Below are 23,297 nucleotides of genomic sequence, written 5' to 3' on the forward strand. Positions count from 1 at the left end.
GAGAATCAGCATCATCGTATTATCGGTACTCATGGTGCTTTCAAGACAACTCTGAACCTCTGAGTTAAAATGTGCATATGGTTTTTGCGTAGAGCTTCCTATTGGTTGATTCTGATACTTTCAAAGGGGGAAACTCTGAGCTCATCTTTATACAATGAGTTTCCAAGTGAAATTTCAGTTTCGAGTTGTCTTGAACGTAGCATCAGCATCATGCCACATCTTTGTAGTGTATTGATTGAGTTTGTCATGTCAGTTTTCAGAGATCCAGTGTGTGTGTGTGTGTGTATATATGACATTTTTGTTTTGTGTTTAAAATACCTGTATATTATTTATTTTTATAAGAATTTATGTACATAATCAGCTGATGTTGATTTCCATGAAATAAAGTGTTTGAATGTATTCTTTGTGCTTTGATGCATAGTTCAACATGTTTTTGCTATATTTTTTTATAAAGACTGATGTGCTATGACGTGTCTCTTTTTTTTTTTTGGAAGATACAACATCTTGACATTGGTTACTTCAAATAACATCTACGCAAAAGTCAACTACTGTATGTGGGAACATTATCAGTAGATAGAAATGACCACTGGGTGGCAGTGGCTTAGGCGCTTTTGTTGAAATATTGAAGCAGCTTCCGGGGTTATAGTTCAAGTAAACTTTGAAACATGGATCCTAACAAAACGGGCAATGGTAAACGTTATTAGCTGTTTTTTGGGGAGTAAATTTTATAATTATCTAAATAAGTGGTTGCAGGAAACAATGTTTCTAGCAAGCATGATTATTCAGTGTGCTGAAAGTTCGATCATCCTATTGTTACTGCTTGCTAGCTAGCATTTTTGGTAGCCAGCTAACGTTAGTTACTACAGGAACTCTTTCAATGAGCAATGCATTCTGAAATATTTTCTGAATTAAACATGTTTCCAACCTGCAAAGTAGCTCAACCTAAACACAGTGTGTGTCCTCGTGCAGCTTTCAATCCACAGCACGCGGCAGTAGTACATAACCTTAGTTAGCTGTTTGTCTGGAGTGTAGTCGGTTTATCAGTCAATGATGTATACAAACTGTCATAGTGTGACGATGCTAACATATTGTACAAGTATTGACATTTGTATCTATTTCTTGTTTTAAAAACAAAGTCAAGTGGTGAATGAATGAAGCAGTCAGTGGGAATGAAACCTTTTCCTGTCTTTTAGCGTCCTACCAGAGGAATGCAGATATGGCCTCTGTCATGGGATTCTCTGGCTTTGGTAAGTGTTACTTTCCTTGGCCTTCATATCAACCTGATATCAACCAACGGTGGAAAAAGTACCCAATTGTCATACTTGAGTGAAAGTAAAGATCCCATAATAGAAAATGACTGAAGTGAAAGTCACCCAGTAAAATCCTATTTGTGTATACTTAAATATAAATAGTAAATGTAATTGCTAAAATATACTAAAGTATCAAAAGTAAAAGTATAAACCATTTCAAATTCCTTATATTAAGCAAACCAGACGGCACCATTTTCTTATTTGTATTTTTTTTTTTTTTACAATTTACAGATAGCCAGGGGCATGCTCCAACCCTCAGACAGTTTACAAACGAAGCATGTGCTTAGTGAGTCCGCCAGATCAGAGGCAGTAGGGATGACCAGGGATGTTCTCATGATAAGTGTGTGAATTAGACCATTTTCCTGTCCTGCTAAGCATTCAGGGAAAATGTATGGAGTAAGACATCATTGTAAAGAAGTGTAAAGTTGTCAAAAATATAAATAGTAAAATAAGTACAGATCACTGATATCAACAACAAATTCACCATAAATGTGTTTTAAAATGTGAATACAGCATTTTCATACCAGCCTTTCTCGCTTCCATCTAGGAAAGAAAGCCTGCATTTTTCAGCTGGATGGCATCTTTGAGCAGACCCGAAGAACGCTGACGACACACAACTGACGACACACAACTAATCTTCTCCTTTCCCCCTTCTGATAACCAGGTGGCGAATCGCATCTCTGCATGTCTGGCAGACATATCAGTATGGATGACAGATCACCACCTCAAGCTGAACCTTGGCAAGACGGAGCTGCTCTTCCTCCCGGGGAAGGACTGCCTGTTCCATGATCTCGCCATCACGGTTGACAACTCCGTTGTGTCCTCCTCCCAGAGTGCGAAGAGCCTTGGCGTGACCCTGGACAACACCCTGTCGTTCTCCGCTAACATCAAGGCGGTGACCCGATCCTGTAGGTTCATGCTCTACAACATTCGGAGAGTACGACCCTGCCTTACACAGGAAGCGGCACAGGTCCTAATCCAGGCACTTGTCATCTCCCGTCTGGATTACTGCAACTCGCTGTTGGCTGGGCTCTTACGTCACCCCGCTCCTCCGCACACTCCACTGGCTTCCAGTTGAAGCTCGCATCTGCTACAAGACCATGGTGCTTGCCTACGGAGCTGAGGGGAACGGCACCTCCGTACCTTCAGGCTCTGATCAGTCCCTACACCCAAACGAGGGCATTGCGTTCATCCACCTCTGGCCTGCTGGCTCCCCTACCTCTGTGGAAGCATAGTTCCCGCTCAGCCCAGTCAAAACTGTTCGCTGCTCTGGCACCCCAATGGTGGAACAAGCTCCCTCACGACGCCAGGACAGTGGAGTCACTCACCACCTTCCGGAGACATTTGAAACCCCACCTCTTTAAGGAATACCTGGGATAGGATAAAGTAATCCTTCTACCTTACCCCAACCCAAACCCCAACCCAAAAACAAAACAAAAAAACAAAAAAAACATTGTAAAGTGGTGATCCCACTGGCTATAAGGTGAATGCACCTATTTGTAAGTCGCTCTGGATAAGAGCGTCTGCTAAATGACGTAAATGTAATGTAAATGAGTCAGCAAGTATTAGGTTTGTGACATAGCTAAGTGCATTTTAACTCAGTTTTAGTGTGTGGGTGTTTTAAGTGTCTAACTTCTGTTGTCTCCCTCAGAGGAGAGGCAGAAGGAAGAGGCAGAGGATAGCTCCCATACAGCCAAGGCATCAAGCTCCAAACAGAGAGACAGAGCTCCTGCTCCTGCACACAGGTAACACACACAATCCATCCTAACTGACCAATTACTTTTACATGCTCTGAGTTAAAATAACTGGGTGGGAGGTTCATTCAATTGCACTGCATTTAGTATTTTATTAGGATCCCCAATAGCTGTTGCTAAGGCAGCAGCTACTCTTCCTGTGGTCCACATAAAACATGGCATAATACAGAACATTAATGAACAAGAACAGTTCAAGGACAGAACTACATACATTTTAAGAATCGAGTGTTGTTATTATTACCAGTGTGTGATTGGCTGGATTATAATAACCCATGGGCCTCTATCACCCTCTACCAAGCAGGAAGAAGGAGAGTGGCAGCGGCAGCAGTGACTCAGAGCTCATCCCCCACCCCCCCAGTGCCCCAACATCTGATTGGTCAGGAGGAGGATGATAACTTGGTGGGGCCACCACTACCACCAGGGTACAGAGAAAGCACAGCAGACGATGATAATGAGGATATGCAGATGAAGAAGATGATGTAAGTCTGTTTGTGTTTCCACTTTGCACACAAGGAAACGACTGAATGTTTTACATAGATTTACTTGAGGTTAAAAAACATCCGCTCCCATACTGTTGCTAAACCACTTCTTAAGTACATACATTTACATTAGCAGGACAAGTATATTCATACTGATGATCTTCATACGTTTCAGTCTGCAACACTGAAAAATGTACAGTCATAAAAGCCGCATAATTATTTTTGTGTTGTGTTCTTACTATGTTATACCACCAGAGGGTAGCACAGTCTTAGCATTGCCTGAGACTAGCTTTATCGTTCCATTTTACACAATGGTCTTCACAAGGAATCATGGGAAGCAAGAGTTGGCTTTCTCACACCAAGCTCCTGATAAAAAACCATTGTTTTAAAGTATGTAGGCCACTGAAAGGCAGCGCCCAAAGACACTTGGCCAGATGGTTTTCTCCTTAAAAAAACGTATCTCTCATCTCCCCCTCTCACTCTGAGTAGTAAATGTCTCTTCGCTGTGTGTGCGATATGGGTGATGTAGTCCATAGTGTTGTCACGAGACCAGTATAACTATACCAGGAAGCAAAGGAAAATAAACAGTCCTAATGTTGGAAAAAACAGCCTTATATTGTCACCCAGAGTCACATTTGTTTCTTTTCCAAGCTATAGCACATAATATTGTATAGAAATAGGTTTTAAAGGACTATAGAGTTTAGTCTGCTTTGTGTTTTTCTTTTTTGACAAGGAAAATGTGGTATCGTAGTATTGCGATACTGGTATCGTGACAACACTAATAGCCTAGACACCCAGCGTTCTCAGGGCAGGGGTGATTTGAGGCCACCACAGTGATGGATGGTGTCCTGTGACAGGTCGGCCTCTGGTAATAACACAGCCCTCAGGCCAAACAAAGCCCTCCCATTGGGTGCAGGTGTAGCTAGTGGGCACTGCTGTGGAAGAAAACCAGCCTGTAACATATCACACAGCCCATTAAAGCTGAAATATCGTGTATGACAGAGTGCCAGGCAGCCCACTCCACCACCAACCACCAACACATGTATGACAGTCCACTTCCTCTCTCTCTCTCAGAATCCAGTGAAGAAGATTCCAGACACTCATGAGTTCACTCTGTAGCATGGCTCTAAAACAGTAAGTATTTTCCTACTTTTCTCCCTTTTAAACCCCCTCTATATTTATTAACTGCAATTTTATAGCACCTTCCAATGTGGATTCCAAGTCCAAACTGCTCATTGGTGCTCAATGCACTCATGAGCACGTTTTACATATAGCACCCAGTAATGAGCATATTTCCCAGTGAACCTCTCCTCAGATTCATCAAAAGGCTAGGCAATGCACAGCCAGACGAACGACTGGGACTCTCAGCCAAGATTGTGTCCATTGTGCACTAAGCTGAGCCGTCATTCTCTGGCTGGTTAGAATGTGCGCTAGTAGCCTGGCAGCTAATATGTGTTAGTTGTAAGTTCCCTGGCAGGTGAAGTAACCTCTGTCTGCTCCTTCCCTGCTCAGGTGTCCGCCTTGGCATTGGACCCCTCTGGATCCCGCCTGGTCACCGGGGGATACGACTTTGACGTGCGCTTCTGGGACTTTGCTGGGATGGATGCAGCTCTGAATTCCTTCAGGACAATACAACCCTGTGAATGGTGAGTCCACCACCTAGACTAGAACATACACATACCTACCGAAGCGCTCACACACATGCACAAACGTGTTGTTGTCTTGCTTCAGTGAACCTCATGTTAACGGTAGTACCTCATGTCTGAGGAATGGATCCTCGCACTTTAATTGGAGAGCTTGTGTATGCGTTTGTGTACATGTGTATCACTGTGTATTTAATTTGAGTTTTGTGGAACCCATCAGGGAATGCATTCTCAGGGGTTTTGAGAACCAATGGGCTGAGCTGGAACGGGCTTTCCCTGAATGTTATTAGCAGAACTCTACGCCATATTTAGCCTGATTACAGAGCCATCCATTAGCTTTTGCAGTCACTGACACACTGGGCCATATTTGGAGAGCCGTGCGAAGCCCACTGTTCCTCCCTTCATGTCCTGCAGGGCTCACACTAATGTTAGGGTCTTCTCCTCAACGAGGAACCTTGATTGGTTCACTGACTCTTTCTCTAAAGGAAATCCAATGAGTGATTCCTGCACTGTGTTCAAGTCCCTGGAGATAGGAACCCACTTTATTTAACAATGGTCCCCATCCCTGAGCTTTCTGCTTCCCACACGAAAATGTCTCTGGCCCCTCTACCCCCTGCTGTGTTAATGCGGTTTGATATTGACCTGAATTGCTATCTGCACTTTGGGAGAGTAGTTATGTGCGTGCCGCGTGTTGTATGCTTGTGCAGCTTAGTGGGTAACAGTTCAGCAAACAGATTGGTATTGTGAAGGGGTTGCTGGTGGAGCTAAATACCAATCTTTGGGCTCATTTGAGCCCTCCGCTCTCCTTTTGTTGCTGGAAAGAAGAAACCCAACTATGTCTAGTGCAGCCAAGGCTAGGCTCGGTGTGTGTTCCATTCTCCTGTTCCAGTCTGATGGGCTTTTCATTGTGTTGAGTCTGAGGGACAGAGGGAGACCCAGACCTAGACATCTCCGCTGTCTGTCTGTATTATAGCACTTTACATTGTTTGCGAGATCAGACATAATATCACTCACTATACTGAGTTTTCATTTTTGGAAGTTGCTTTCATTTCATTCAGCGCATCTAATTTGTAAACATTTCAACTGTATTAAATTATTAATTTTTATTTATTAAAGTTATTTATTATCTTTCTTGTGCTGTAAGTGTCGAGACGATGCGTTAAATCTCAGACGAAGTGTTCTTATAGATGCAACAGAAAAACAACGTATTCCATTGAGACCATTTCAGCCATTACCGGGTGTGTGTTTGACAGGTCATTACAAACATTTCCACGATTATAACATTAACAGGAAAAAACGACAGGCACAAGCAAGAATATGAAAGAGTCGCAGGAGTAAATAGAAAGCAATCAATCCAGCGAGATTTAAGTGACAAGTGGATTTTGCATCCCTCAAACACAGGAAATAGATGGCTGAAAAAGACATCCTCAGGTGGGCGGGGCATGCGCACTGCATCGCTCTGTGATGTGTGTTGTCACGGTTCCTATGGTTATAGGAGCCTATTGGTTATTTTAGTCTGTTTTAAAACTTCTTCAGGATTGAAAGCTGTTATATAACAATGCTGAATCTCTGATGGATTTCCTACTTATTCCTTCCTGATTCCAGGAATCTTCGAACCAGGAATTCTGGAAAACCAGGGAATTTCGTGAAAGTTACTGGATTTTTGCAACCCTACACAGGAATGATAAGTAAAAAGCTTTGCCTTTCTCATCCTCTCACTTTGTGTCCCCTCTCAGCCACCAGATCAGGTCCCTGCAATACAGCATCACCGGTGATGTCATCCTGGTGGTCTCTGGGAATGCCTAGGTCAAGGTGTTGGACTGAGACGGGTTCTCGGTCATGGAGTGTCCCAATGGAGACCAGTACATTGTGGACATGGCTAACACTAAGGTACGCACTCATCTCCTACTCTCAAATATGTGGTTCCTCTGTAGCTGAGCACTGTAGATTTGAGTTCCACAAAGTGGGTGTGGAAGAGGTGATTATTTAAATAAGGACAAAGCACCTGATACCGACAACCTTGATAGTATATTGCTGAGGTTGGTAGCGGAATACATTGTGACTCCTGTTTGCCACATCTTCAATTAACCATAGAAGACAGTGTGTGCCCTCATACATGGAGGGAGGCAAAGGTCATTCCGCTACCCAAGAATAGCAGACCACCCTTTAATGGTTCAAACAGCTGACCAATCAGCCTGTTACAGGTGCTTAGCAAACTTTTGAGTAGCTGATGCTTTTGCAGCGACATAATAATAAATACAAAAAACTGAGAAGGGAAGAGCAAAATCCATCAGACGCTATGGCCACTGAAGCAAGCTTTTGGGCCTAGACCTAGCTTTGTATCAGTGATGACCCCTGCACTGTGTGTTCTCAGGGTAATTCTGCAGCTTAGTTTGTGTATGGGGTAATGATGTATACTGTACTTACAGCTGGACGCACTCAGAGTAGGAGAGGGTGATGACATTCACAACTAGTGACCAGGGTTGCATTCATTCAATATGTCTAGGGTGAACTTTTGCTGCTTAAAAGGCTGTTATTGACTGTCAATTTGCAGAGCATGGTCTGCATGGTGGCTGGTCAATAACCATCCCAGGTAGCTGCAATGCCACTTGCATACCTAATGAGCATGATGTGGTAGAGATTATTTCCCCAGTAGGAGAACTGTGTTATGTTGACTGCAGCTGGGTGTGTCTCTACATTCCTGTGGATCCCTGCTCCATTGGGTCTGTAACTGGCAGCAGGCTTCTGGGTAGTAAAGCTCTGCAGTGGACCACTGAAGGTGACCCAGCTAATGGCCAAAACAAATGTTCTCATATCACTATATCACCACCACACGCGCACTAGTCTCTCTCCCTCACTCTCTTCTGTGCTCCGTCTCTCGCACAACACCCACCCATACTTTTATGCTCTCTCTCACACTGTACTCACACACACTAAAGCAGAGTAGGGAACATGTGCCGATCCACATCAACGGGACTGCAGTAGAGAGAGTCAGCAGTTTTAAGCTCCTCGGCGTCCACATCACCGAGGACTTGACATGGACCAACAACACCACCACCGTTGTCTAGAGGGCGCAACAGCATCTCTACTTCCTTAGGCGGCTGAAGAAATTCAGCATGCCACCCCGGGTCCTCTTCAAATACTACTTCTGCACCATTGAGAGTGCCCTGACCGGTTGCATCACGGTCTGGTACGGGAATTGCGCCTTTCACGACCGCATGGCCCTCCAGAGGGTGGTGAAGACGTCCCAGTACATCACTGGGACCTTGTTCCCACCCATCCAGGACATCTATTTGAAACGGTGACTGAGAAAGGCCCGCAGCATCATCAAGGACCCCACACACCCCAGCCGCGAGTTGTTCACTTACCGTTGGGCAGACGGTATCGGAGCATGAGGTCTGATACTAACAGGCTCAGAGACAGTTTCTATCTACAAGCCACCAGACTGCTGAACACTTAAACTAGATTGACTACCTGCACTGACTCTCTGAACCTTAGCACACATGCACACACCCACACAGATATACAATAATCCACACACACATACTGTTCCTTCAGGAAGTATTCACACCATTTGACTTTTTCCACATTTTGTTGTTAAAGCCTGAATTTATAATTGATTAAGTTGAAATTGTGTGTCACTGGCCTACACACAATACCCCATAATGTCAAAGTGGAATTATGTTTTTAGACATTTTTACAAATTAATTATGAAAAGCTGAAATGTCTTGAGTCAATAAGTATTCAACCCCTTTGTTATGGCAAGCCTAAATAAGTTCAGGAGTCAAAATGTGCTTAACTAGTCACATAATAAGTTGCATGGACTCACTCTGTGTGCAATAATAGTGTTTAACATGATTTTTGAATGACTACCTCATCTCTGTACCCCACACATACAATTATCTGTACGGTCCCTCAGTCGAGCAGTGAATTTCAAACACAGATTCAACCACAAAGACCAGGGAGGTTTTCCAATGCCTCTCAAATAAGGGTACATATTGGTAGATGGGTAAAAAATCAGACATTGATTATCCCTTTGAGCATTGTGAAGTTATTAATTACACTTTGGATGATCTATCAATACACCCAGTCACTACAAAGATACAGACATCCTTCCTAACTCAGTTGCCGGAGAGGAAGGAAACCACTCAGGGATTTCACCATGAGGCCAATGGTGACTTTAAAACAGTTACAGTTTAATGGCTGTGATAAGAGAACTGAGGATGGATCCACAATATTGTAGTTACTCCACAATACTAACTTAAATGACAGAGTGAAAAGAAGAAAGCTTGTACAGAATACAAATATTTGCAATAAGGCACTAAAGTCGAACTGCAAAAAATTCTGTTCATGTAAGGAAATCAGTCAATTTAAATAAATAAATTAGGCCATAATCTATGGATTTCACATGACTGGGCAGGGGCGCAGCCATGGGTGTGCCTGGGAGGGCATAGGCCCACCCGCCCACCCAGCCAATCAGAATGTTTTTTTCCCCCCACAAAAGGGCTTTATTACAGACAGAAATACTCCCCCTCATCAGGTGAGAAGCCGGATGTGGAGATCCTGGGCTGGCGTTGTTACACGTGGTCTGCGGTTGTGAGGCTGATTGGACGTACTGCCAAATTCAATAAAAATACGTTGTAGGCAGCTTATGGTAGAGAAATGAACATTCAATTATCTGGCAACAGCTCTGGTGAACATTCCTGCTGTCAAAATGCCAATTGCACGCTGCCTCAACTTGAGATGTGTGGCATTGTGTTGTGACAAAATGGCACATTTTAGACTGGCCTGTTATTGTCCCCAGCATAAGGTGCACCTGTGTAATGACCATGCTGTTTAATCAGCTTCTATCTTGGCAAAGGAGAAATGCTCACTAACAGGGATGTGAACATATTTGTGCAAAACATTTTAGCGAAATAAGCTTTTTGTGCGTGTGGAACATTTCTGGGATCTTTTATTTCAGCTCATGAAACATGGGGCCAACACTTTACATGTTGTGTTTATATTTTTGTTCAGTGTATATAAATTGTGCCTTTCTGTATTATCCTAAAAATGTTTTTCTACTGAGCCATTTACTTTGTGTTTGTATTAGCTTTTATTTCTTGTTTTATTGTCGAATGAACCTGCAAGTAAGCATTTCATTGGACAGTGAATAGCATGTGTATCTTGTAATTATGACTAATAAAACGTCCTTAGTATCAGTGAGGCTGATTTCCGCCCAGGTTCTGTTTGTAATTGTATGAAAATGTATGCACTCACTAACTGTAAGTCGCTCTGGATAAGAGCGTCTGCTAAATGACTAAATGTATTTATTTATTATTTAATTAGGCCCATTCTCTTGATGTGGTGTTTACTGTCAGTGTGTATCAGTCTGGTTCTCTTTAGGCATTGACAGTTGGCTCTCCTCTCCTGTTATATTGGGAAGGAGGGGAATCAGACCTGCATAGCAACGGTAGTTCCTCCAGTCCAATTAAAAAACGACCGGAGCTGTTAGTTTTTGAAAAAAATTCTAAAAACCTGTTTTTGCTTTGTAATTATTGGGTATTGTGTGTAGATTGATGAGGAAAATGTTGTATTTATTTATAATAAGGCTGTAACGTAACATAATGTGGAAAAAGTCAAGGGGTCTGAATACTTTCCGAATGCACTGTATATTCAAACCATATACTCACACACACACACACACTACATTGGCACTCCCACAAAAAACCCACACACATTCACATACAATACATACATACATACATACATACATACATACATACATACATACATACATACATACATACATACATACATACATACATACATACATACATACATACATGCAGACCGACACAACACAAACACATACATACACATTACACACACACACACACAATTTTACACTCATAATTTGCTGCTGCTGCTCTGTTTATTTTACTTGTACCTCTGCACATTAATCTGGTACTGGTACTCCCTGTAAATAGCTCCACATTGATCTGGTCCTGGTACTCCCTGTATATAGCTCCACATTGATCTGGTACTGGTACTCCCTGTATATAGCCCCATTCTTGTGCATTTTATTTTATTCCTCCTGTGTTACTATTTTAAATGTTTAAACTGCATTGTTGGGAAGGGCTTGTATTTGGCGCATATGACAAATAACATTTGAATTGAGTGCTATTATCATTTTCTAGTAAATGACTGCTATCTGTATATCTGTATATCTGTGTCACAGTTTTCCATAATGTTATATTATTTCAGGGTCACACTGCCATGCTGGCACCCCAAGATAAAGGACGTGTTTATGACCTGCTCCAATGAAGAGTGAGTGAGTGTGTGCACGCGTGTGTGTGTGTGCGTGCACGCGTGTTCATGCGTCTCTGTGAATCTGAGTGAACATAGACCACTACAGCTGGAGGGCTCAGCTCTCTGGGAGCTGGGATGAGTGTGATAATTGGTTTGAAAAAGGCAGTGATCAGCTGAATAAGGGTGCACTGCCATGTCTCACTGGTCTCTCTCAGAATGGCATCGTGCCCCTCATGCCCACTTGGTCACTGATCCTCCTAAAAGCAGGATTATTTGGATCAGGACCCCCACCAGAGAAGACGACACTAAATGATTCTTACAGGGATTAAATTAGTCCGATAATCTCAGCCAATTCTTAGCCCCCCCAACATTTAAGGATGGTAATGCCTGTATGTGCACCAGGGTCTGTTTGAGCTGGGGTACAGTGGCTTATCCAGGATCAGCTAGAGGATTGTAACATAACAAATCCCTTAAAGACTCATTTTCATTGAGATCACCTGGGCATCAATATGGCCCTCTCTGAAGTCTCATTTCCATTTCCACAATTGTTAGTAGGGCTCTGACAATACCAGTATCGGAATATTTCTTCCATGGCAAAAATGAAAACACTAACCTAACCAAACGCTTTGGTCCTTTAAAAAACGGCTATGTAAAATATTGTGTGCTATAGCTTGGAAAGTAAATAAATGTGACTCTGGATGACAACATAAGGTTTGCATCCAACATTAGGGCTGTTTTCCTAAAAAGTTCAATCTACTTCGTGTTTTGTTTCCTTGCCACGCTACTAACGAGTATTGCGATACTGGTATCGTCCCGGCCGTAGGTACTAGTCAGTGTAAATTTGAGCTTCCAAAAACAACTCTCTGGGTGCTGGTTTATAACATGTCACCAGCAGGGGGTCCCCTAGGATAAACTATCCCTCTGGGAGCCTTGGTCTGTCATTTTTATTTTTCTACATTTTAGTCATTTAGCAGATGCTCTATCCAGAGCGACTTACAGGAGCAATTGGGGTTAAGTGCCTTGCTCAAGGGCACATCGACATATTTTTCAGCTAGTCGGCTCGGGGATTCGTACCAGTGACCTTTTGTTTACAGTCCCCAATGCTCTTAACCGCTAGACTACCTGCCGCTCTCACATCTCTCACTGTCCTCACCTCTCTCAGTGTGGTCACCTCTGTATCTTTCATTGGGGAAATCAGTGGTGATATAATACACAATGATCCATGTTAACTATATCCATACAGTTTCACGACTCTGTTACTCTAGCCTATTGGTTTTCCCATAGAACTTATCTATGGGGACCATCAGGGGCTGTTGTTGTGTTTCCATGTTTAGGGGACTGTGTGTGTGTGAGACGGCGAGAGAGAACCCCAGTGATGATTCTAAGTGGGTGTGACAGGCAGCAGTGCAGAAACCCAACACCTCGATCATTCCTGAAAACAAGGCTGTTGAGGGCTGGGGCCAGTGTTTTACCACTGCCTACCTCTGCTTACTGCAGCTCTCCCTCCCAGATGTGGCGGGGGCTTGGTGGTTTATTTAGCTTTACTTGATGTTCTGGAAATCCTCCCATGGCACGTTAGCACTGGGTGTTGGCGGCCCAGGTCTGGCAGTAGAGCAGAGCAGAGCAGTGGACAGGGAGCCGTTTGCAGCAGCGACCTGCTGTAGCTGTGGAGGGTCCCCAGAGGGAGGGTCCGGAGGGGGTAATTTCAGTTCCCCGGGACCAGGAGAGGAGGGGAACGCCCAGTGTGGCCTGCTGTCGGGAAGAGGTCCCTCCTCTCTCTGAGTCTCTCCCTCTCTGAACCTCTCCCCTCTCTCCCTAAATCACATCTTACTCTGAGGCCTTAGGGAATGGATGAGTGTCAGGGGGGATGTTTGGTACTTTCTACTACTACCTTGTGAGTTAGGTGAGGTACTCTGTTCAGAAACTGAGGTCAGAACTGCAAGGGACTGAAAGAAGCATATGGTTGTGTTAGTTGCAATGAATTGCTGCTGACTTTGCATCCATGCCAAAATGCATTCTAGCTAAATGCTGTAAATAATTACTTATATTTAATGCTTAGGGCCTGAATACCTGCTAAGTGCAGAGTTAGGCCTACTTTAATTATCTGCTGAAAGAACACCTGTTTGAAAGCCTTATGGAGAATAATATGTTTCAGGCCAAAGAGTTTGCCCCCAGAAAGTGTAAAGAGTCTGTTCTTCTGTGGGAGTATTCCTAGCCAAGAATAAGCTGTGGTTTTTACTACATCAGAAATTTTTTCACACAGTGATGTAGGCGTAGGCACACACACTCACGCGCACACACACACACACACACACACACACACACACACACACACACACACACACACACTCAATAACCCTAAACACTGTGAGGAATGTTTTGCTGGATGCCAGGGATTCCCTACATGCTGGTCTGGGCTGTAGGACTGGGATGTAGACTAAGACTGGCCCCAGAGAGAAGCATGTCAGGCCCTGTGCGCTGGAGGTCCGTCCACCTGTCTGCTGGTTTTATCCTATAGTACACCCCACCATGCCATGCATATGATCTATACGGCACATTGAGGAGTCAGTGTTGTAAAGGATGTTAAGGTCTCTCACACTGTAGGTCTAAGTGTTTTGTGTCCTGTCTCGCTGTAAACTGACACTCCCCCTGCTCTTGAGATCATCCTTCTATCTCTTAATTGTTCATTTCTGGCATACCATGCTTGTCAACCGAGTATTTCTCCCATTTTTCTATATGTAACCCTATACTCTCAGCCCAAAGCATGGAGCCTGGAGATACCCTAATTTGGCCTTTTTGGAGGGCTTGAGCCGGATCACAGGGCTATTTAGTATGATCTCCATGGCGATAGGTCAGATGGTGCCGGAGGGAATGGCTGCCGTTACGGTCTCCTAACCAATTGTGTGTTTTTTCATATTGTTTGTACATAATGTTTCTGCCACCGTCGCTTCTGGATATGAGAACAGCGATTACTCACCTCGAAATGGACAAATACTTTTTCTTTAACGAGTCGGACGCAAAGGATTTACTGCTGCTCCCGGACCAGGCCCAAATCCCCGTCATTCGCATGAAGAGGAGATGCCGATACAGGGGACACAGATCCGGGTGCCTTGTGAGAATTTGTCGGCGAGTGGCTAACCCGCCTCTACCATCCATCCTATTGACCAATGTGCAATCATTGGAGAATAAATTGGATGAGCTCCGTTCGAGACTATCCTACCAACTGGACGTTAACTGTAATATCTTGTTTCACTGAGTCTTGGATAATCCGTTTAACTAATTTCTACCAGCATGTCACGGGCAACCAGAGGGGGAAAAAATACTCTAGACCACCTTTATTCCACACACAGAGACGCGTACAAAGATCTCCCTCGCCCTCTATCCTCCTGATTCCTGCTTACGAGCAAAAACTAAAGCAGGAAGTACCAGTGACTCGCTCAATACGGAAGTGGTCAGATGACGCAGATGCTAAGCTACAGGACTGTTTTGCTAGCAACAGATTCATCCGATGGCATTGAGGAGTATACCACATCAGTCACCGGCTTCATCAATAAGTCCATCGATGATGTCCCCCCCCCCCCCCCAAGGTGACCGTACGTGCATACCCCAAACAGAAGCCATGGATTACAGGCAACATCCGCACTGAGCTAAAGGGCAGAGCTGCCGCTTTCAAGGAGCGGGAGGGACACTAACCCGGGCGCTTATAAGAAATCCTGCTATCCCCCCCGATGAACCATCAAACAGGCAAAGCGTCAATACAGGACTAAGATTGAATCCTACTACACCGGCTCTGACGCTCGTCAGATGTGGCAGGGCTTGCAAACTATTACGGACTACAATGGGAAGCCCAGCCGCGAGCTGCCCAGTGACACGAGGAAACCAGACGATGGCAAACAACACTGAGGCATGCATGAGAGCACCAGCTGTTCCGGACGACTGTGTGATCACGCTCTCCGTAGCCGATGTGAGTAAGACCTTTAAACAGGTCAACATTCACAAGGCCGATTACCAGGACATGTACGCTGACCAATTGGCAAATGTCTTCACTGACATTTTCATCATGTCCCTGACCGAGTCTCTAATACAGTGCATTCGGAATGCACTGTATTAGAGACTCGGTCAGGGACATGATGAAAATGTCAGTGAAGACATTTGCCAGTTGGTCAGCGTACATGTCCTGGTAATCGGCCTTGTGAATGTTGACCCCTTGACTTTTTCCACATTTTGTTACGTTACAACCTTATTCTGAAATTGATTAAATAGTTTTTTTCCCTCATCAATCTATACACAATACCCCATAATGACAAAAGACAAAAGAGGTTTTTAGAAATTTTTACAAATGTTTTAAAACATAAACGGATCACATTTACATACATATTCAGACCCTTTACTCAGTACTTTGTTGAAGCACCTTTGGCAGCGATTACAGCCTCGAGTCTTCTTGGGTATGACGCTACAAACTTGGCACACCTGTATTTGGGGAGTTTCTTCCATTATTCTCTGCAGATCCTCTCAATCGGGTTCAAGTCTTCTTCGATCGGGTTCAAGTCCGGGCTCTGGCTGGGCCACTCAAGGACATTCAGAGACTTGTCCCAAAGCCACTCCTGCATTCTCTTGGCTATGTGCTTAGGGTCCTTGTCCTGTTGGAAGGTGAACCTTCGCCCCAGTCTGAGGTCTTGAGAACTCTGGAGCAGGTTTTCATCAAGGGATCTCTCTTTACTTTGCTCCGTTCATCTTTCCCTTGATCCTGACTAGTCTCCCAGTCCCTGCCGCTGAAAAACATCCCCACAGCATGATGCTGCCACCACCATGTTTCACCATAGGGATGGTGCCAGGTTTCCTCCAGAGTTCAATCTTGGTTTCATCAGACCAGATAATCTTGTTTTTCATGGTTAGGCCTTTAGGTGCCTTTTGGCAAACTCCAAGCAGGCTGTCATGTGCCTTTTACTGAGGAGTGGCTTCTGTCTGGCCACACTACCATAAAAGCCTGATTGGTGGAGTGCTGCAGAGTTGGTTGTCCTTCTAGAAGGTTCTCCCATCTCCACAGAGGAACTCTGGAGCGCTGTCAGAGTGACCATCGGGTTCTTGGTGACCTCCCTGACCAAGGCCCTTCTCCCCCGATTGCTTAGTTTGGCCGGGCGGCCAGCTGTAGGAAGAGTCTTGGTGGTTCCAAACTTCTTCCATTTAAGAATGATGGAGGCTACTGTGTTCTTGGGGACCTTCAATGCTCCAGAAATGTTTTGGAACCCTTCCCCTGATCTGTGCCCCTGCACAATCCTGTCTGAGCTCTACGGACAATTCCTTCCACCTCATGGCTTAGTTTTTGCTCTGACATGCACTGTCAACTGTGGGACCTTATATAGACAGGTGTGTGCCTTTCCAAATCATGTCCAATCAATTGAATTTACCACAGGTGGACTGCAATCAAGTTGTAGAAACATCTCAAGGATGATCAATGAAAACAGGATGCACCTGTACTCAATTTCAAGTCTCATAGCAAAGGTTCTGAATACTTATAAATGTGATATTTAAGTTTTAGAAAAATTATACGTTTGCAAAAATGTACAGTTGGGAGAACAAGTATTTGATACACTGCTGATTTTGCAGGTTTTCCTACTTACAAAGCATGTAGAGGTCTGTAATTTTTATCATATGTACACTTCAACTGTGAGAGACGGAATCTAAAACAAAAATCCAGAAAATCACATTGTATGATTTTAAGTAATTAATTTGCATTTTATTGCATGACATCAGTATTTGATCACCTACCAACCAGTAAGAATTCCGGCTCTCACAGACCTGTTAGTTTTGATTTAAGAAGCCCTCCTGTTCTCCACTCATTACCTGTATTAACTGCACCTGTTCGAACTCGTTACCTGTATAAAAGACACCTGTCCACACACTCAATCAAACAGACTCCAACCTCTCCACAATGGCCAAGACCAGTGAGTTGTGTAAGGACATCAGGGATAAAATTGTAGACCTGCACAAGGCTGGGATGGGCTACAGGACAATAGGCAAGCAGCTTGGTGAGAAGGCAACAACTGTTGGCGCAATTATTAGAAAATGGAAGAAGTTCAAGATGACGGTCAATCACCCTCGGTCTGGGGCTCCATGCAAGATCTCACTTCATGGGGCATCAATGATCATGAGGAAGGTGAGGGATCAGACCAAAACTACACGGCAGGACCTGGTCAATGACCTGAAGAGAGCTGGGACCACAGTCTCAAAGAAAACCATTAACACACTACGCCGTCATGGATTAAAATCCTGCAGCGCACGCAAGGTCCCCCTGCTCAAGCCAGCGCATGTCCAGGCCTGTCTGAAGTTTGCCAATGACCATCTGGATGATCCAGAGGAGGAATGGGAGAAGGTCATGTGGTCTGATGAGACAAAAATAGAGCTTTTTGGTCTAAACTCCACTCGCCGTGTTTGGAGGAAGAAGAAGGATGAGTACAACCCCAAGAACACCATCCCAACCGTGAAGCATGGAGGTGGAAACATCATTCTTTGGGGATGCTTTTCTGCAAAGGGGACAGGACGACTGCACCGTATTGAGGGGAGGATGGATGGGGCCATGTATCGCGAGATCTTGGCCAACAACCTCCTTCCCTCAGTAAGAGCATTGAAGATGGGTTGTGGCTGGGTCTTCCAGCATGACAACAACCCGAAACACACAGCCAGGGCAACTAAGAAGTGGCTCCGTAAGAAGCATCTCAAGGTCCTGGAGTGGCCTAGCCAGTCTCCAGACCTGAACCCAATAGAAAGTCTTTGGAGGGAGCTGAAAGTCCGTATTGCCCAGCGACAGCCCCGAAACCTGAAGGATCTGGAGAAGGTCTGTATGGAGGAGTGGGCCAAAATCCCTGCTGCAGTGTGTGCAAACATGGTCAAGACCTACAGGAAATGTATGATCTCTGTAATTGCAAACAAAGGTTTCTGTACCAAATATTAAGTTCTGCTTTTCTGATGTATCAAATACTTATGTCATGCAATAAAATGCAAATTAATTACTTAAAAATCATACAATGTGATTTTCTGGATTTTTGTTTTAGATTCCGTCTCTCACAGTTGAAGTGTACCTATGATAAAAATTACAGACCTCTACATGCTTTGTAAGTAGGAAAACCTGCAAAATCGGCAGTGTATCAAATACTTGTTCTCCCCACTGTATATAAACCTGTTTTCGTTTTGTCATTATGGGGTATTGTGTGTAGATTGAGAAAAAATTATAATTTAATCCATTTTAGAATAAGGCTATAACGTAACAAATGTGGAAAAAGTCAAGGGGTCTGAATACTTTCCGAATACGCTGTACCTACATGTTTCAAGCAGACCATCATAGTCCCTGTGTCAAGAACGCCAAGCTAACCTGCCTAAATGACTACCGACCCCTAGCACTCACGTCTGTAGCCATGAAGTGATTTGAAAGGCTGGTCATGGCTCACCTCAACACCATCATCCCAGAAACCCTAGACCCACTCCAATTTGTATACCGCCCCAACAGATCCACAGATGATGCAATCTCTATTGCACTCCACACTGTCCTTTCACACCTGGACTAAAGGAATACCTACGTGAGAATGCTGTTCATTAACTACAACTCAGCGTTCAACACCATAGTGCCCCCAAAGCACATCACTAAGCTATGGACCCTGGGACTAAACACCTCCCTCTGCAACTGGATCCTGGACTTCCTGACGGGCCGTCCCCAGGTGGTAAGGGTAGGCAACAACACATCTGCCACGCTGATCCTCAACACGGGGGCCCCTCGGGTGCGTGTTTAGTCCCCTCCTGTACTCCATGTTCACCCATGACTGCATGGCCAGGCACGACGCCAACACCATCATTAAGTTTGCCGACTACACAACGGTGGTAGGCCTGATCACCGACAACGATGAGACAGCCTATAGGGAGGAGGTCAGAAACCTGGCAGTGTGGTTCCAGGACAACAACCTCTCTCTCAACGTGATCAAGGCAAATGAGCTGATCGTGGACTACATGAAAAGGAGGGCAGAGCACGCCCCCATTCACACCAACAGGGCTGTAGTGGAGCGGGTCGAGAGCTTCAAGTTCCTTGGTGTCCACATCACCAACAAACTATCATGGTCCAAACACACCAAGACAGTCGTGAAGAGGGCACGGCAACGCCTAAACCACCTCAGGAGACTGAAAAGATTTGGCATGGGTCCTCAGATCCTCAAAAGGTTATACAGCTGCACCATCGAGAGCGTCCTGACTGGTTGCATCAGCGCCTGGTATGGCAACTGCTCTGCATCCGACCGCAAGGCGCTACAGAGGGTAGTGCGTATGGCCCAGTACATCACCGGGGCCAAGCTTCCTACCATCCAGGACCTCTATACCAGGCGGTGTCAGAGGATGGCCCTAAAAATGGTCAAAGACTCCAGCCACCCTAATCATAGACTGTTCTCTGTGCTACCGCACGGTAAGCGGTACCGGAGCGCCAAGTCTTTTAATTTTTTAATTTTTTACTTTAGTTTATTTAGTAAATATCTTAACTCTTGTTTTTCTTAAAACTCCATTGTTGGTTATGGGCTTGTAAGTCAGCATTTCACGGTAATGTCTACACCTGTTGTATTCGCCGCATGTGACAAATACAATTTGATTTGATACGGAGATGTGGAGTGAGGAGGACAGACCGACGTCCCAGGGGTCGGAGAGAACATGTCTCGACCTCTCTGGGCATTGAGACACTCGAACACACCAGGTTCATCCACAGTCCAGTGCGTCTATCACACCACGTCTCCCAGCACCCGGTGCCCCGCCTGCCTTACAGAGCTAGTGTTCCATGTCCTGCTGCCCTGGAACGTACTACATACCACAACCAGATACTTTCAAGTACTGTGTTTAACCTGAGGTCTCACAGCACCAGATGGATTGGACGTTGAACTGACAGCAGTGTCTTCTGCTACCTCGACTTGCTGCTATGGTCAGGCTACTCCTGGATATTGGAGTGAAACAATCATTTCATGGTAATTTCCCCCCTGTGCTTACTTAACTTTTCAACCAATCAAGTGACCTTTTTGATACGCTTAATCTCACTATGAAGGTGGATTACAATCCAGTATGTACACACACAGGAATAGCATAACAATATTCTGGATATTATATTCTGTATACAGTACTATGTTTGTGCGCTAAGTAGGCTATAAGTCAACATCTTATCAGTTGACGGCCTCACCTGGATGTCTGATTGAACCTACTGTGTTCTTCTAAGTCTCTTGACTGCTCCACTTCCTCTTTGACAACCAGCAGTGATGTTACCCCTGTTTGGACTTTCTCCCTGTTACTTTCCCCTCCTTATCTTTTACATCCCTTGAGATGCAGCAGCTTCCATCTTCCTCTATTATCCCCATTAGTAATAACAGAACCTCAGCGGGCCCCACAGCCTGGCCCCATCCCTTCTGACACACAGGCCCCAGCGCTTTGATCAGCCTCTCCTTTCTTCCTGTCCTGCTTATCCCTCCATCTGGGGAGCTGTCCCAGACTCCCAGCCACCCGTCCCTGGTAGACCTAAAGACTGTCCCACAGATAGCATCTGAAGGCAGGGAGGAGGTGGGGGGTGTGGGAGTGAGGCCTTACCCCTGGGTTGATGTGTGAACAGCTGTGTTACCTCGTAAACCACACACGCATGACTGAGCCTGTATGGCTCTCGTCTTTTATCACATTCACCCCTCTGGGTCTTTAAGCGCTTACACAGGAGAAGGGGAGTGCTGATTGAGAGGAAAACAGGCTTGTTGGGGAAGGGAAAGAAAGTGTGGAGTGGTACTTTGTTTGTTGATTATACTGTACTTGAATGTTTTGTCACCTCATTGAATAGAATTGAGTTGCGACTTGTGAGATGGTTGCCAAGTTGTTCATTCATCACACAGGAACGTAGCACCCTTCTAAAGAGGGCAAGGTTAGAGGTTCATAAAAGGAATTAATTAGAAGAAACATGAGGTGCAGCTCCTAAATATCTTGAATGTCCCTTTAAGCCTGTAGTTTACAATCCAGTGGCTTTTGCATTACTTTTCTGCCATTACTTGAATCCTTACAACTTCCCACCTAATTTGGGGTAGAGCATGCTGACCACACGCGCCTTCCTTCCCAGCCTTGCTTGCCTAACTGCTGAGATGTGTGAGAGACCCAGGGTCGGCCCAGCCATGGTGGGGTGGCGGTGGCCTCTGCTCCTGCCCCCGTCAGCCATCAGGGCCATGTTTTGGAAAGAGGCTGACTGGGGTGAATTGAATTCCTGGTGTTGTGTGCGGCTACGTTAAAGGTTCTGTTGTCTTTAGTGTCTGGACAGACGCCTAGGCTCCTATGTAAACACAATAGAGACGTCTGTGAGAGAGCAGGTGGAACGATCTGTCACCCTGCGCACTCCTGTCACATAGGACACGTATGCAATGCATACACACACACACACACAAATGCACATATACAAATTCACATCACGCACTATACATGGTCAATGTTTTGTTTCTAGAACGAGGATCAACCTGAAAGCAGTTTGTGCTAGCAGTGTTGTTAAACCCTTGTAAAACTGTAAGGTTTATTACATTTCTGCCAATACTCTCTCAGATGGTCCGTCTTTGGCTGGCATCTGTGTCACCATGTCAAGCGTATCTAACCACAGTTGAGTGAGTGTCTGACTGTTGTAGTGTGTAGCGAGCTGTGGAGGAATCCATGCCTGGCTGTTAGTAGCAACTCTGTCAGTCTGTGTGTTTATGCTCCTCTCCTGACCCTGTGACCCTCAAGGTCAGGCCTGTTGAAGCAGACAGTGGGTCAGAGAGACATGCCAGACTGAGCGTGTCCGTGTGTGTGTGTGTGTGTGTGTGTTTGGGTCAGAGAGACATACATGGACACGGCTGGTCGCAGTGCTAGCTGTGCCACTAGAGATCCTGGTTCAAGTCCAGGCTCTGTCGCAGCCGGCCGCGACCGGGAGACCCATGGGGCGGCGCACAATTGGCCCAGCGTCGTCCAGGTTGGGGGAAGGTTTGGCCGGCAGGGATGTCCCATCGCGCACTAGCGACTCCTGAGGCAGGCCGGGCGCAGTGCACGCTGACTCGGTCGCCAGGTGTATGGTGTTTCCTCCGACACATTGGTGCGGCTGGCTTCTGGGTTAAGCGGGCATTGTGTCAAGAAGCAGTGCGGCTCGGTTGGGTTGTGTTTTGGAGGACGCACGGCTCTCGACCTTCGCCTCTCCCGTGTCCATACGGGAGTTGCAGCAATGGGACAAGACTGTAACTACCAATTGGAAACCACGAAATTGGGGAGAAAAAAGGGGTTCAAAAAAATAAACAAAAAGATGACTCAACAGTACATCATACAAATCAAATCAAAGTTTATTGGTTGGTTGCGTACAAAGTTAGAAGATGTTATAGCAGTTGCAGCGAAATGCTTATGTTACTTGCTCCTAACAATGCAGTAAAATGTCAAACAGGTAGGCAAATAATCAATTTTAAAAAACTGAAAGAACAAGAAATCCAAGAAATGTCTGAATGAATCCAATTGACAACCCAAATAGCACTGTAACAGTAATCCAAATGCAATCTATACGTATCTACACAGGATGAATTTACACAAGATATACAGGGAATGATATGTGCAGCAGTAGACACAGCATATTTGAGTGAGCTATGTCAAGAATCCAGTATATAAGTAAATATGTGGCGTGTACAGCCTCCTCAGCTGGGTTTGTGTACAAGTCTGTGTTAGGAAATATGTGTTTTAATACCTCTCTCACTGCCCGTCCTGCCCAGTCAGTCTGCAGCACGGGTCAGTAATGTGTTTACGCAGATGTAGGGAAGAAAATCAAGA

At 45.0% G+C, this 23,297-nt stretch overlaps 1 protein-coding gene and 1 pseudogene across 2 annotated transcripts in view; both read left to right on the forward strand.

Annotated features, from left to right (window-relative positions):
• Positions 1-648: 648 nt before the first annotated feature.
• On the forward strand, positions 649-2,858 carry LOC311136655 (uncharacterized protein). The gene is made up of 3 exons (XM_084170866.1): positions 649-690; positions 1,194-1,247; positions 1,975-2,858. The coding sequence occupies exons 1-3, from the start codon at positions 688-690 to the stop codon at positions 2,386-2,388; spliced, it is 471 nt and encodes a 156-aa protein (XP_084026992.1). The 5' UTR covers positions 649-687; the 3' UTR covers positions 2,389-2,858.
• A 2-nt stretch (positions 2,859-2,860) lies between these two features.
• Positions 2,861-23,297, forward strand: part of LOC311136365 (WD repeat-containing protein 70-like) — a 67,819-nt pseudogene continuing 47,382 nt past the window's right edge. The window contains exons 1-6 of the transcript XR_014615439.1: positions 2,861-2,864; positions 2,962-3,055; positions 3,363-3,543; positions 4,618-4,677; positions 5,056-5,189; positions 6,923-7,076. The product of XR_014615439.1 is annotated as a WD repeat-containing protein 70-like (transcript). The remainder of the gene's footprint in view (positions 2,865-2,961; positions 3,056-3,362; positions 3,544-4,617; positions 4,678-5,055; positions 5,190-6,922; positions 7,077-23,297) is intronic.

This window comes from Coregonus lavaretus, assembly GCF_964263955.1.
Source record: "Coregonus lavaretus genome assembly, chromosome: 10".
Classification (NCBI taxonomy): domain Eukaryota; kingdom Metazoa; phylum Chordata; class Actinopteri; order Salmoniformes; family Salmonidae; genus Coregonus; species Coregonus lavaretus.

Bases quoted from the DNA above. Each gene is read 5' to 3' on its own strand.
- LOC311136655 (XM_084170866.1), top strand. The intron at 1,248-1,974 runs GTAAGTGTTACT...TCTGATAACCAG, and splicing joins CATGGGATTCTCTGGCTTTG to GTGGCGAATCGCATCTCTGC.